General features: G+C 47.1%; 1 protein-coding gene across 1 annotated transcript in view; it reads right to left on the minus strand.

Annotated features, from left to right (window-relative positions):
* Spg11 (SPG11 vesicle trafficking associated, spatacsin) overlaps nucleotides 1–14189 on the minus strand; it is a 76773-nt gene that overhangs the window by 37543 nt on the left and 25041 nt on the right. The window contains exons 9-15 of the mRNA XM_042276101.2: nucleotides 11123–11278; nucleotides 10291–10466; nucleotides 8002–8178; nucleotides 7043–7114; nucleotides 5126–5253; nucleotides 4555–4730; nucleotides 3697–3907 (exon numbers count right to left, since the gene is read on the minus strand). Of these exons, the coding sequence (XP_042132035.2) occupies nucleotides 3697–3907; nucleotides 4555–4730; nucleotides 5126–5253; nucleotides 7043–7114; nucleotides 8002–8178; nucleotides 10291–10466; nucleotides 11123–11278 (1096 nt within the window). The remainder of the gene's footprint in view (nucleotides 1–3696; nucleotides 3908–4554; nucleotides 4731–5125; nucleotides 5254–7042; nucleotides 7115–8001; nucleotides 8179–10290; nucleotides 10467–11122; nucleotides 11279–14189) is intronic.

A 14189-nucleotide genomic window follows, 5' to 3' on the forward strand; every position in this document is an offset into this window, starting at 1 on the left:
CATGACTGATAAGTAATGGGGACAGCTCTCCCACGCTTGCAACATCAAGGCTGGCTCACCCACACCTCTGCCAACAGGATCAGCTCTGCTGTGCTGCCCAGGTAAGGTGCAGGGTCCACTTTCCTGAGTGCTGCAGCTGGTAAGGGGGAGGGTCAGCCCCCTCGCCCACCACAGGTGGCAGGGGCAACGGGGAGGGCATCCTTCCCTCACTACTACATGGTGGACAAGGGGGTGTGGCCAGCCCTCCCACTCTCACACCCTAAGGGTTACCTCATCCACACCTCTGCTAACAAGGCCAGCTTTACTTGCTGCCTAGGCAGGAGCAGGGCCCCATTTCCTGAGTACTGAAGCTGATAAGAGGGAGGGTCAGCTTGCTGTCTGTCACAGGCGGTGAGGGGTAACGGGGGCATCTCTCCCCCACCCACCCGGACAAGTAGTGGGGGCAGCTCTCCCACGCTTACAACTTCAGGGCTCGCTCACCCACACCTCTACCAACAGGGTTGGCTCTATTGTGCTGCCCTGGAGAGGTGCAGGGCCCGCTCTCCCGAGTGTTGCAGCTGGTGGGGGGCAGGGCCAGCTCTCCCACCTGCCTCAGGCATTGGTGGGTGTGGGGGCCTCTCTCCCCTCTACCCTAATTCTTTATTTGACATTGGCCATTCATCCATGGTGACACAGCAATGTTCTTCATGGCAATGTGGCATGCTGTTGTATGATTGTACTACATTTTGTTGTACCTTTGTGAGTCATTTCAGCTGTTCCTAGATTTTGGAAAGATAAATTCATGTTTCCACTACTATAAATGAAAAAGAAATCTTTTCCTATGTTCACTGGCTGTGTTAGATAGAGTTACTATTTCTGGGATGAAACACCATTATCAAAGCAAGTTGGCAGGGGAGGGTTAATTTGGCTTATACTTCCACATCACAGTCCATCACTGAGGAAGTCAGGACAGGAACTCAAACAGGGCAGGAACCTGGAGGCAGGAACTGATGCAGAGGCCATGGAGGGGTGCTGCTTACTGGCTTGCTCCTCATGGTTTGCTCAGCCTGCTTTCTTATAGAACCCAGGACCACTAGCCCAAGGATGACCTCACCTACAATGGGCTGGGTCCTCCCCCATCAATACTAATTAAGAAAATGCCCTACTTACTTGCCCACAGTCAGATCTTATGGAGGCATTTTCTCAAATGAGGTTCTCTCCTCTCAGATGACTATAGCTTGTGTCAAGCTGACATAAAACTAGCTAGCACACTGGCCATTTGTGCTTCCTTTTCAGTGAACTATCCAGGAATTGGTTCTAATGGGCTCTTTCCTCAGACCTAAGCTCTACTCTTCCCTGCTGTGTTGCTGGATGCTCCATCTGTCTGGCTGTGATTTGCCCAGTCAGGACAGAAGAGTCAGGGAGAGGGAACAGAGCTAGCCTGGCTAGCAATAGAGACTGCAAACTGGCTGGCACCTCCCTCTATGGATCCTGCCAAACGTTTTCTTGGTTTCAGTAACTGCTTCCCTGCCGCCTGAGACATTTGGGAAGCCAGCCTCCTCCTGAGGTCATGGCTCCAAGAGCCTCTTTCAAGCTCTTATGCATTCTGACACTTAGGTTTTATGTCTACCCAGAAATGATTCAATGTGCAGGGCCACATTTCCCCAGATACCTGCTCATTTATCACAATGCTCTTCAGGACCACTCTTGTATACAAACGATCGCACACGTCCAAGTCTCTCTCTGCTCTTTCTTCTGTCTTCCCTGTTTCGATCACTGCAGCTTTAAGTAAACTTTGCTGTCTTCAGGGCAAGTTGTTTCTATGGGTTTGTGACTCCCATTTCCATACATGTATTTAAAATCAGATTGTGTTCCAACCCAAACAAGACCTGCTGGAATTGCTCCTGAGGTGACAATGTGCCCAAAGAGCATTTGAGAGGGACTGACTACTGGCTCTTCTCGCTCCAAATCTAAAGAGAATGCTTATACTTTTTCATCATTTGTATACTATTGGCTAGAACGATTATTTTTAGACACCAATATTTTGGGTAAGGGACTTTGCATCTATGTTTGGATAGCTGATTTTTCTGAATCCAATTAGAATGGTATGATTTTCCTCTTCAATATAATTATATAATAAATATCATGATCTTTCATCATCATCATCATTATTATTATCATTATTGGTTTTTCAAGACAGAGCCTTTCTACATAGCCCTGGCTGCCTTGAAACTCAGTATGTAGACCAGGCTGGCCTCAAACTCAAGAGATCTGCCTACCTCTGCCTCCAGAGTGCTGGGATTGAAGATGTGCCATCATGCCCAGCATGAATTAATTTTTCAATTCATATTAAACCAGATAAATTAGTTTTTTTAAACAACCAAATGCTAAGGCAAATATTTTTGATGATGTAAATCTACACTATCTTACTTTTATTAAATGAGAAGGGCATTAATGCAATGAGAACAGAGACTAGAAAACCCGATGTTGAAGGAGCCCACTCTGGAAGTGAGGGGCTTAGGTGATGCTCTCCCCTTCCCTGTCTGACTCTGCATCTGCACGCTGCTGAGGACAGGAGCCTAAGCACATCCCCAGTGAGTACAAATGGAAAGTAACACGTGTGAAACAGGAAGAAACACGCTCATGTGCACACCCAACTTCCCTCAAAGGAAGACAGATTAGACTGAGCTGCACCAAACCTGAGAGTCAACTACTTTTGAGCCACACAAATGGCAGGTTCACAGGTTAGATCTAATACACTTCTTTTTAGAAATGATCTAAAATCGCCACTCTGCTCTGTAGCTTATTCCCACAGTCCTCTGCAGGTCAAAGCCATACAGCAGATGTGGTGACTTGTTGTCCGAGAGGAGTGGACACAGTTACCGGACACCTCATCTTGGGGTATCTACGTCTTGCATCCTGCCACTTGCTCCTTCAAGTTCTGGTGACAAGTCTGCATCAGAGAACACTAAGTAGCAAGTTCCAGAACAATCTGGGCTACCTCAGAAGACCCTGTCTCCCAAAAAATAAAACAACAGAAGGTACAAAGTGTCATGGGGAAAACCTCCATCTGGAATTGGAGGATCTCTGTACCACCTTAACACTAAAACAACACCCTTTAAGCTGGGCGGTGATGGCGCACGCCTTTAATCCCAGCACTCGGGAGGCAGAGGCAGGTGGATCTCTGTGAGTTTGAGGCCAGCCTGGTCTACCAAGTGAGTTCCAGGAAAGGCGCAAAGCTACACAGAGAAACCCTGTCTTGAAAAACAAAAACAAAGCCGGGCGGTGGTGGCGCACGCCTTTAATCCCAGCACTCGGGAGGCAGAGGCAGGCGGATCTCTGTGAGTTCGAGGCCAGCCTGGGCTACCAAGTGAGCTCCAGGAAAGGCACAAAGCTACGCAGAGAAACCCTGTCTCCGAAAACCAAAAAAAAAAAAAAAAAAAAAAGAAAAACAAAAACAAAACAAAAAACAAACCAAAAAACAAACAAAAAAACCACCCTTTAAATGCTGTGTTATGAAGCAAGACTGCACTGAATGTGTGGTAATTGAAAGGGAAAAATCACGTGTGCAGGCACACACCTGTGAACACACACACTGAACACAGCCTGCAGGCACCAGGCAAGCATTCTTCCCTTCACCACGATTATTATTACTATGTTTTTAATTTCCCTTTCTTTTATCCTCCCCACTGGACCTGAATCTCACGGTTACAGTACCTGGCCAGCTTGTCTAAAATCTTATGCCTCATGTAACGGTTGCAGCAAGTATTCCGATCAATGACGTCAGCACTCAGAGGGGGCCACTTGTTCTGCTGAGGTGGCGCGGTTCCCTGGGTCTGAAATTCTTCAATCCACAAGCTAAGGCTTGACCAGTCATGGCGAGCTGTGAGGTATTTCCAGAGGGCGTCCGGGGAGTGTGCTTTGTAGTCTATGTGAAGAACAAAATGCCTTTTAAAATAGCAGTGATTGTGGTTACTGACTTGTAACTCAATGCGGAACTGACACTGACTCCATGTATCCTATCACGTGTGGTTTACTCAGGCCCTCTACTGCTACGGTTTTCTCTGTTCATTTTATAATCAACACCACAGAGAGAGGTAGGGTGAAGGGATCCTCACTACAGAGTTCGCATGAAACAGGCACTGAAGCTGTCAACTTTCTTCTCCTCTGCAACACGGCAAACTCAGGCTAGCACTGCAAACAAGAATTCGGGCTGGCTCGTCATTGCTCACCCAGTTAGCCATGCTCCAGAGCCTAGTGTGACACTAATCCCCAATTTACACAAGAAACTCACAAACTATTTGGAAAACCAGACTGTCACTCTGGAGCTGCAATGATGGCTTTTGGCTTTGCTAATATCCAGTCATTGGACCCATGACTTTTTCCACCACCACACTGTAAAGCCATGACAAAAGCCTTGTAAACAAGGGGTCTTAATTCAACGACTGAATTTTAAAGAAAGTGAACCTCCCCCACCAAAAGGAATTCTAAAGTAGAGACCCCAAATATGAAAACATTAATGCCTAACTTACTCCCCATCTAACGTGCTCATATTTCAGGCGCTTTTGTACTTGCCTTGTGGACTGATCCTGGGGAGAAGGATGCGTTCTTGTGTTTGCTGATCCCACCAGTGAGCCCAATTCAGTGCAATTCTATGGTCCTGTTCATTAAACTCATCTTTTTTATCACATTTGAGGAATGTATCCAAGACAGGTTTGTGCTTGAAATAGTCCTGTTCCTTTATCCAATAACTAAAAACAGTGACAATATATATATGTATGTATGGATAGATAGATAGATAGATAGATAGATAGATAGATAGATAGATAATTTTTGTTGTTATTGTTTGTTTTGTTTTTTGAGACAGGGTTTCTCTGTGTAATCCTGGCTGTCCTGAAACTCACTCTGTAGCCCAGGCTGGCCTCGAACTCAGAGATCGCGCCTGCCTCTGCCTCCCAAGTGCTAGGATTAAAGGCGTGCACTACCACTGCCCCACCCAGCTGATGCCCTTCTTTAAGATACAAATTTTACCTTCCAGAGGATCGGAGGCTTAGTTCCATGTAAGGAAAGTATGCTCACAATTATTATAAATGAAGTGCCACCCACCATCTTCTCCTGTTATTGCCCGGGGGACTAAGGAGCCTACCTGGGGAAGGACGCCATTTGTACATTTTCTTGGAAATGTCCTGAATAAAACTTTTCAACTTGATGAACAAAGTCTACAGTTCTTCTTTCTTTTTCAGAAAAACACTCCTTTTCTTTTAAAATTTCAACCTTGGATAAAAAGCAATTAGAGCAATGACCACACAAAAATTAAGAACATTTGCAAAACAAAAGCCATGAGATTAAATGCCATTTAGTAACTGTATTCTGAGGTGGAGAATGCAGTTGGTAGAGTACTATTTAGCATGCCTCAGGCCCTGGGTTTGATCCACAGCACCATGAATAAACAGTGGGGAGAGGGGGAGGAAGAGAGAGGGAGAGGAGAAGAGGGAGGGAAGAAGGGAGGAAGGGAGGGAGGGGAGGAGGGAATTTGTGTGTGTGTGTGTGTGTGTGTGTGTGTGTGTGTGTGTGTGTGTGTGTGTAGCAGAGTGGGTATGTGTGGAAGTGAGAGGACAACTTGTAGGAGCTGGGTTCTCTTCCTCCACCATGTGGGTCCCAGCGATAGAACTCAGGCTGTCGTCAGGCTGTCAGGCTGTCAGGCTGTCAGGCTGTCAGGCTGTCTGTCAGGCTGTCAGGCTGTCAGGCTGTCAGGCTGTCTGTCAGGCTGTCAGGCTGTCAGGCTGTCAGGATGTCAGGCTGTCAGGATGTCAGGATGTCAGGCTGTCGTCAGGCTGTCAGGCTGTCAGGCTGTCGTCAGGCTGTCAGGCTGTCAGGCTGTCGTCAGGCTGTCAGGCTGTCAGGCTGTCAGGCTGTCAGGATGTCAGGATGTCAGGATGTCTGTTAGGCTGTCAGGATGTCAGGCTGTCAGGCCGTCGTCAGGCTGTCAGGATGTCAGGATGTCTGTCAGGCTGTCAGGATGTCAGGCTGTCAGGCCGTCGTCAGGCTGTCAGGATGTCAGGCTGTCAGGCTGTCAGGCTGTCAGGCTGTGAGGCTGTGGTCAGGCTGTGAGGCTGTTGTGAGGCTGTGGTCAGGCTGTGAGGCTGTGGTCAGGCTATGAGGCTGTGGTCAGGCTGTGAGGCTGTTGTGAGGCTGTGGTCAGGCTATGAGGCTGTGGTCAGGCTGTGAGGCTGTGGTCAGGCTGTGAGGCTGTGGTCAGGCTGTGAGGCTGTGGTCAGGCTGTGAGGCTGTGGTCAGGCTGTGAGGCTGTGGTCAGGCTGTGAGGCTGTGGTCAGGCTGTGAGGCTGTCGTCAGGCTGTGAGGCTGTCGTCAGGCTGTGAGGCTGTGAGGCTGTGGTCAGGCTGTGAGGCTGTGGTCAGGCTGTGAGGCTGTGGTCAGGCTGTGAGGCTGTGGTCAGGCTGTGAGGCTGTGGTCAGGCTGTGAGGCTGTTGTGAGGCTGTGGTCAGGCTGTGAGGCTGTGGTCAGGCTATGAGGCTGTGGTCAGGCTGTGAGGCTGTGGTCAGGCTGTGAGGCTGTGGTCAGGCTGTGAGGCTGTGGTCAGGCTGTGAGGCTGTGGTCAGGCTGTGAGGCTGTGGTCAGGCTGTGAGGCTGTTGTGAGGCTGTGGTCAGGCTGGGGTCAGGCTGTCAGGCTGTGTCAGTCAGGCTTGCCAGCAGGATCCTTTATCTGTACCTTGCCAACCCACTAAGCTGCATTTTTAAGTTAATATATATTCATATAAATTTTCCTTTACCATGGTGTCAAATGAGAAAACACTCAACCATTAAAAACAGGTTATCATGTTTACTTGTATATTTCCTAGATACTAAAATTATTCATTTTAAAGTTAAGAAATGTCACCAAAGTGGTCTAATAAAAAAGTAATCCATAGCCAGGCATGCCTGTAATCCTAGCACCCGTAAAGCTGAGGCAGAAGGATTAAGAGTTGGAGGACAGCTTGGACTACATACCAAGCGCCTGTCTCAAAATAAAAAACAGAAGCTACATTGTCACACCTTTACCTACCAAAAAGTCCCGTATATTTTTATCAGTTGTATGAAAGCATATCTTGAGCAACTCATCTTCCACATTGAAGCCCTAAAATAAATGAAATTTTAAAGCTTACATTTGTAATGAACCCATTTGAACATAAATGTGTTAGGTGCAGAAATGCTCTTCTGTAGATGTGGATTCTGCTAGAAGAGCATATGGCTTCTGCTCTTGGGAATATTTACTTTCTACATCAGTTCTATGTATTGATTGCTTGTCCCCAGAGCCCTTAGTTATTTTCCCAGAGCAAAGGCAACACACAGAACAATTTAAGGTGACACCAGGCAACCAGAGCCAAGACTGCGGCAAACTGCTGTGACGGTTTACCTGGAGTCAGAGGCAGACAGAGACCACAAGCACGTCTGCACCTTCGGAAAGAAAGTCACCCTGGGCAAGACTCCAGCCACACAGAGGAGGGCCCGATCTCAATTCAGCCCATAAGCCCTGCTTCTCCTAGGACTTCCATTCTGAAGTGAAGCAACACTGAGGACCATCAAGCCCCGAGCTGGTGCATGATGCACCAGAAAGTTCAAACGGAGATGTCAGGGGTCACCTGAAGAATACAGACTGTCCTCCAGCACAACTGAGGCCCTGCGCATGACATGTGTGATACCTATGACAACACTGTCTCAGAGGGGCTGACAGTAAAGCACTTGAGAGGCTGAGACAGGAGGACTGTGAGTTCAAGGCCAGCCTGGGCTACACAATGAGACCGTACCTAAAAACAAATGAAAACAAGGGATGTCAGGTGTGGTGGTTCATGCCTGTAATCCCAACATGCTACAGTTGAGGCAGGGACCATGAATAAGTCTGAGGCCAGTCTGGGCTATAGAGTGAGCTCTAGGTCATCCTGGGCTATAGAGACTTTGTCTCAAAAAAGAGGAGTGGGTCGAGTCTTCTTACACATCAGAGACGAAGAGATTCTTAGCACTCACCATATTCCTCAAGAGCACGGAGGCTTCCTCTACACTGTTCCCTTTTAAACTGTCAAACACCAAGTCTAGGCCGATCCTGACCAGCTCCTGGAGCTGTTGAGCGGGATGACCAGTAATCCTGAAGAAAGTTTGTGCTTCCGGTATTTTGTTATTTAAAATGGCGTCAGCAATAACTTCCTAGAAAAAAGAGGAAAAATATGATTAAGTTCCTTGTAGTCTTCTTATGACTGTCACTTCAGAATATAGAAGTGTGTTAAACACCTACGAAGGGGCCTTTCACCGAGAAGCTACTTCTTGGCAAGGTGTGGGGGGCATGAACCGGACTGAGGCAGAACCTCAGCAGCCCGGACCCCACAACTCCGAACAGAGGGAAGTGGCGGTTACAGCGCTCACTGATGAAGGCTGTGGGAACTGCTCCAGGGGCCCAAAAGGGGCCATCTAAACAAGAGAACCCAAGACGGGGCTGGGTGCCCAAGGGCGTGTGACTTCTTAGTAGAGGCCCTGATCAGAAGACAGGTACCGAGCCGGGCAGTGGTGGCGCAGAGCGGGCGGTGGTGGCGCACGCCTTTAATCCCAGCACTCGGGAGGCAGAGCCAGGCAGATTTCTGTGAGTTCGAGGCCAGCCTGGACTACCAAGTGAGTTCCAGGAAAGGCACGCAAAGCTACACAGAGAAACCCTGTCTCGAAAAACAAAAAAAAAAAAAGAAGAAGAAGAAGAAGAAGAAGAAGACAGGTACCCCAAAAGGAGGGACATTGTGTGTAGAGATGCAAAACGAGCCTGTGGGTGAGGTGCCTTTTGTCCTCAAACTTACATGGAGCCACTACCAGACTGACAGCAAGAGGCCACACTTGTCATCACACTTAGTTTAGGAAGCGGCATGGACTGAAAGTAACTGAAGGTCGAGATAATGAGGAGCGGGAAGGTCACTGCAAAAGAGACCTAAACTGAAGATCTGAACCCCGGGAGAACAGAAAACAGGCTTTCTTGTTTGTTTTTCGAGACAGGGTTTCTCTGTGTAGCCCTGGCTGTCCTGGAACTCGCTCTGTAGACCAGGCTGGCCTCGAACTCAAGAGATCTGTCTGTCATTCTTAATGGAGGCCTTAACGGCACCTGTAAACCACATTATCCATGTGCAAAACTGTGTGGACACACGCACACGTAGGGTTCTGCAGAAAGAGTCCACAGCTTACATCACAGTTAACTGTAGTCCCCCTTGATACTGGATACACACACAGACAGACAGACAGAGACAGAAAGAGAGACAGAGAGAGAGAGAGAGGGGGGAGTTAAAAATCAGTGACTTTGAGAAAGAAGAACTGGGGAGTGTTGCTAGGGCTCTAGAAAACACTAATGGGAGGACCACGAGAAAAGCAGACAGACAGACAGCAGCCAAAACTGAGCAAGAACAGTAAGCTTCTGGGTAGAGAGCCAGGAAGAGAGCGAGGAGAAGCAGTTCCCCCCCAGGCCCCCGCCCTCTGCCCTCCACAGCAGTCCTGAGGACACCAAAGCTCTGCTTTATCCTTTCACTTGGCTGCTGTCAGCATGTGAGGCAGGTCACTGGCTCAGCCTCTCCAACACCCTACTCTGTCCCAGTCGTCCCCGTCCCCCCCCCAACTGCCCTGGGCAGCACATTAGCACATTCGTAACTAATTACTACTGTGAAAAGAGAATCAGACAGATGGGCAGACGGAAGATTTAAATGGCAACAGTGTTCATTAGAATTTGTAATAAGTAGGACTCAAGGGGCTTCCCAGTAGTGATGTCATAGGACATCTCTAAGATCTAACGGCCAGAAGAAAGTCTGTTTATCAGAAGTCATCAATGCATGAGGCCAAAGTGCCCTGGAGAGGATGGTGGTACATGCCAACAACCCCCAGCACTGGGGAGGCTAGGGTGGGAGGATCAGGAGTTTGTGCCCACCCTGGGTTACAAAATGAGTTCAAGGAAAGCCTGGGATAGTGAGACCCTGTCTCCAAAACAAATAAAATTGAAACAAAGTTCCAGGCCCAAGCCGGTGAGGCAGGACTGCTGGGAGTTGCCCCTTGAGATGGCCTAGGCTGATCCTGTGGCTGATCGGCATCAGAGGGCACCTGCCTACATGCACCATTAAATTAGCAGGACCTAGAGGTACAGATTTGAAATCATGCCCAGAGAACCCACATCAGTAAAATCTAAAATCCTGGCCAAAGACTTCACACCATAGTGTACAGACTCTAAATTTGTTGCTTCTGGTGTTTTCTTAGGCTATCTGAACCTGGCAAAGAGATATGATGAGTACTCATATTTACCTCAAAGCTGAGTTTCTCCCAGATTTTGCCCTCCTTTACTGTGAGGACATCTTTGTTTACATCGTATTCCTCAGTGGCATCTGCTGGCTTCCAAGGGAACTTTATCATGAAAGTCCGAAGTTCGTTGATGTAGCTGGTCAAAATGTCCACTCCTTTCTGTAGATGCTCATCTATCTCTGTGAAAAACACCAATTTTCTAATTTGCATGTGCATGTGTGTGAGTGAGTGTGTGTGCATTGAGTATGGGTGTGTTTGCACGTGCATGAGTGTGTATGCTCATGTGTAAACAGGCTTGGGAAAAAAGGGAGGAAGAACACACTACAACTTGTTGAAAGGAATTCTGGAAACTGTCAAACTTCAAAACAAGTATTTTCAAACTATAAACCCGAGGTGTTTTTCCCTTTCTACAAGCAGCTGCATTTAGCACAGTCCTCTTCACTCTGCACAAAGATTATCCTTAGATCTTCCTGCCAGTGCTCGTAGTATCAAACCCGTTCCTTTACTCTGTCTTCTTCACTGCGGTGTGCCCCTGGCTCACTGCGGTGTGCCCCTGGCTCACTGCGGTGTGCCCCTGGCTCACAGCGGTGTGCCCCTGGTTCACTGCGGTGTGCCCCTTCTTCACTGCGGTGTGCCCCTTCTTCACTGCGGTGTGCCCCTTCTTCACTGCGGTGTGCCCCTTCTTCACTGCGGTGTGCCCCTGGCTCACTGCGGTGTGCCCCTGGTTCACTGCGGTGTGCCCCTGGTTCACTGCGGTGTGCCCCTGGCTTACTGCGGCTTCCCTGATTCTGTTCTGACCAGGAAAGGCAGGGCCCACCCTCAATGCTATCCTTACCTCTGGTGTGAACAAAGAGCTCCTTGATTTGCTTGTTAAGGAAAGAGAGCGTGAGGTGAAGCAGCTGCTCTGCGAAGTGTTTGCTCTGGGTCTCAGAGTCACTTTCTCTAATTGCCGAGCAAAGTAAATCCAGTGCGGGTGTCATCTCTTCCACCTCTGGAACAAAGGAAGAAATTATCATGGAGATGACCTCCTCCGCTTTAGCACACCCAGATGTTAGTTCCAACATTCTCAAATGCATGAACAAGGTCCACTGGCTTGGACAAGCTCACTCCTCATGAAGGCTTATTACTTGCAAACGTCAATGACTACAGTCCCTAATAAACACTTACTGGTTTTACTACTATTATTTTGCAGTCTTGGTGTTTTATAAACTTTTTTTTTTCAACACCCAGCAAGTGCTAACTTCCTTTCCATAGACAGGAGCCTGAGGTGAGAGAGAGTGAGTCACTCACCCATGCTTATCCTGAAAGGGAATAAAGTGGCAAAGCCAGAATGTGAGCTTAAGCCTCTGTGACTGCAAAGCCACTCGGACAGGCACGCAGAAGACGGGAGTGGAGAACACCCTGACCCCTCTTCAAGCCTGGGGCCCTCTCGGGTGATTCCTGCTTATCTCAGCATCCGCCCAGCTTTGCAATAGCATGAGAGCAAGAATTATGGGAAACGCGGGCCCAGGAAAGTAAGCGAAGCTTCTTCCCATGCATCTGATTCCAGATCCATTTCTACCTTTAGCAGTGCAGGTAAGAGGAGGGAAAGTCAAAACTGTCAAACAGTATGATGCTGTGGATATTGCTCTATATATAAATAAAACACTGATGGCAAGTGACCAGGCAGGAAGTAGGTTGCCAAGCTGGAAGTAGGTGGGACAAGGAGAGAGGAGAATTCTGGGAAGCGGAAGGCTGAGGGGAGAGACACTGCAGCCACCGCCAGGACAAGCAGCATGTGAAGACGCTGGGAAGCCACCAGCCACGTGGCAAGGTATAGATTTATAAAAATGGGTTAATTTAAGATAAAAGAACAGTTAACAAGAAGCCTGCCATGGCCATACAGTTTATAAGTGATATAAGCGTCTGAGTGATTATTTTATAAGTGGATTGTGGGACTGCGGGGCTTGGGGAACCTGGAGAGAAGCCCTCCAGCAACAAATGGCGCCCAACGGCTCGAGTTTCCACCTTAAACCTGAGAATATTTAATAACCAATTCTAAACAGAGCCAAAACCAGGTTCCTGCTTCTTGTCTCATACAAGCAGCTAGACGCCGCAAAACACGGGTTTGAACACTGGCGGGTTCCTGGCTTGTGCGTTTGACCGGCAGTATGGCGGAAATGAGGCGTCTGCCAGCGGTACATTACGCTGTGTGGTAGATTTAGTCTTTACTAGTATTTAAAAAAAAAAAAAAAAAGGTTTCTGGGCTACACCCTGCTTTGATAAAAAGCTTAGACCCACTATTTCTGAGACTTGATGACTCCCAGAGCTGGCGGAAAACGTACCACTGCCATGTTGGGAAGCTGAAGTGGGCGGAGCCAGCTGCCACAGTGCGGTTTCAGTCTTAGAATGGTGCAGTTTAAAGCAAATAGGCTCGAGGTAATATAAAACATAAGCCACATAAAGATGGCTACCACACAGAGAATCTGGATTATGTTCTCTTTGATATTCGTAACTGAAGAAAAACATTTGATTGCAAAAGCTGTTCAGTTATGCCAAAATGTATATTTTAAAGGTACCTTGACTGCAAAATTTGGATATAAGGATATGTTACTTTGGAAAAGAGGTTTTGCTTTTGTTTCCACAGAAAGCCAGAGACTGTGGATTTGTTCCAGATTAAGATACATCAGGTTTCACCAGCCAAGACCCCCTGAAAGGTCTCCGATGACACCATGGCCCAGATGATCCAACATCCAGAGCGGTTTCAAGGCAACTGGTTCACACAATACAGCCTCACGGACTACCCCATAGGCTTAAAATTTTCTTTGCTTCCCCATAAGATACAGCGCCCCCCTCCAGCATGAAGTAGTAAGAGATGCTACGCCCAAATTCCCAAATATACCAAGCTGGCTTTAGAGGTGGAATTGGCTCACTCCCCCTCTAAACCCAGACATATTGCTTTTAAAAAAATGGTTAAGAGATTCTTGTGTCCCAAATCAGAAGAGCCCTCTGGTGTGGGACAGAGAAAAACCAATATTTTTATTTAAAACAGGTTGATTATAAATGTGATCTCTTTCAAAAAAAGTAAAAGGGGATATGATTAGATATATAGGAGGATGTGGAGATGATAAGATAAAAGGGTAGATTAATGAACCTACTTTTAAAGAACAACTTGTTTAAAATGTTTTACATTGGTATAGATTTTAGTTTATGTTTAAAATGTTTTACATTGGTATAAATTTTAGTTAATTGATACAAACTTGAAGTTAATTTTGTTATACTGTATATATATATTTCTATTCTTGTTTGAGGTATTATGTTTAACTCATTTAAAATTGTAATGGATAATTAAAAATAGATTAATAATCAGTCATCTATGATAATCATATTTGTAGCCATGTTAGTTAAGTCTTCTAGGTATACATAGATATATTTCAGATAGATAGATAATCTTCAAACACTTCATAGACCTAGAGAATATGGCATTTAAATAACTTAGAATTCTGTTGACATGAGACACAATTGCTCCTGGCTGCACCAATTTGATCCCGAGAGAATGTTGGGCTTCTAAGACATTTCCATTGGGAAGTTTGTCTTCTTGGCACAAAATGGCCTACTGGGCAAAGAACTGCCCTTGCCTTGATGGCGGACAGTACAAATATAATGCTGTCCTTTCTGGACAAGCGGGACACAAGGAAAACGACCACCACTGTACTCTGCCAAGACAGGGTAAGATGGTCTCTCAGAATTCCTGCTTCTAAAAATGGTCTGTCAGAGACTCTAGGCCTGTAGCCAATTTGAATGCACCAACAATGCTGAGAAACATTAGGTGACTGTCCAGGCTGCCAGCTGTCTTGGTCTACTCTTGCAAGATTCCGGAAGTTGCTTGCATCCGTCTACCATTTCTCAGGTACCATTATGTT

This window comes from Peromyscus maniculatus, chromosome 4 (genome assembly GCF_049852395.1).
Source record: "Peromyscus maniculatus bairdii isolate BWxNUB_F1_BW_parent chromosome 4, HU_Pman_BW_mat_3.1, whole genome shotgun sequence".
Taxonomy (NCBI): Eukaryota; Metazoa; Chordata; class Mammalia; order Rodentia; family Cricetidae; genus Peromyscus; species Peromyscus maniculatus.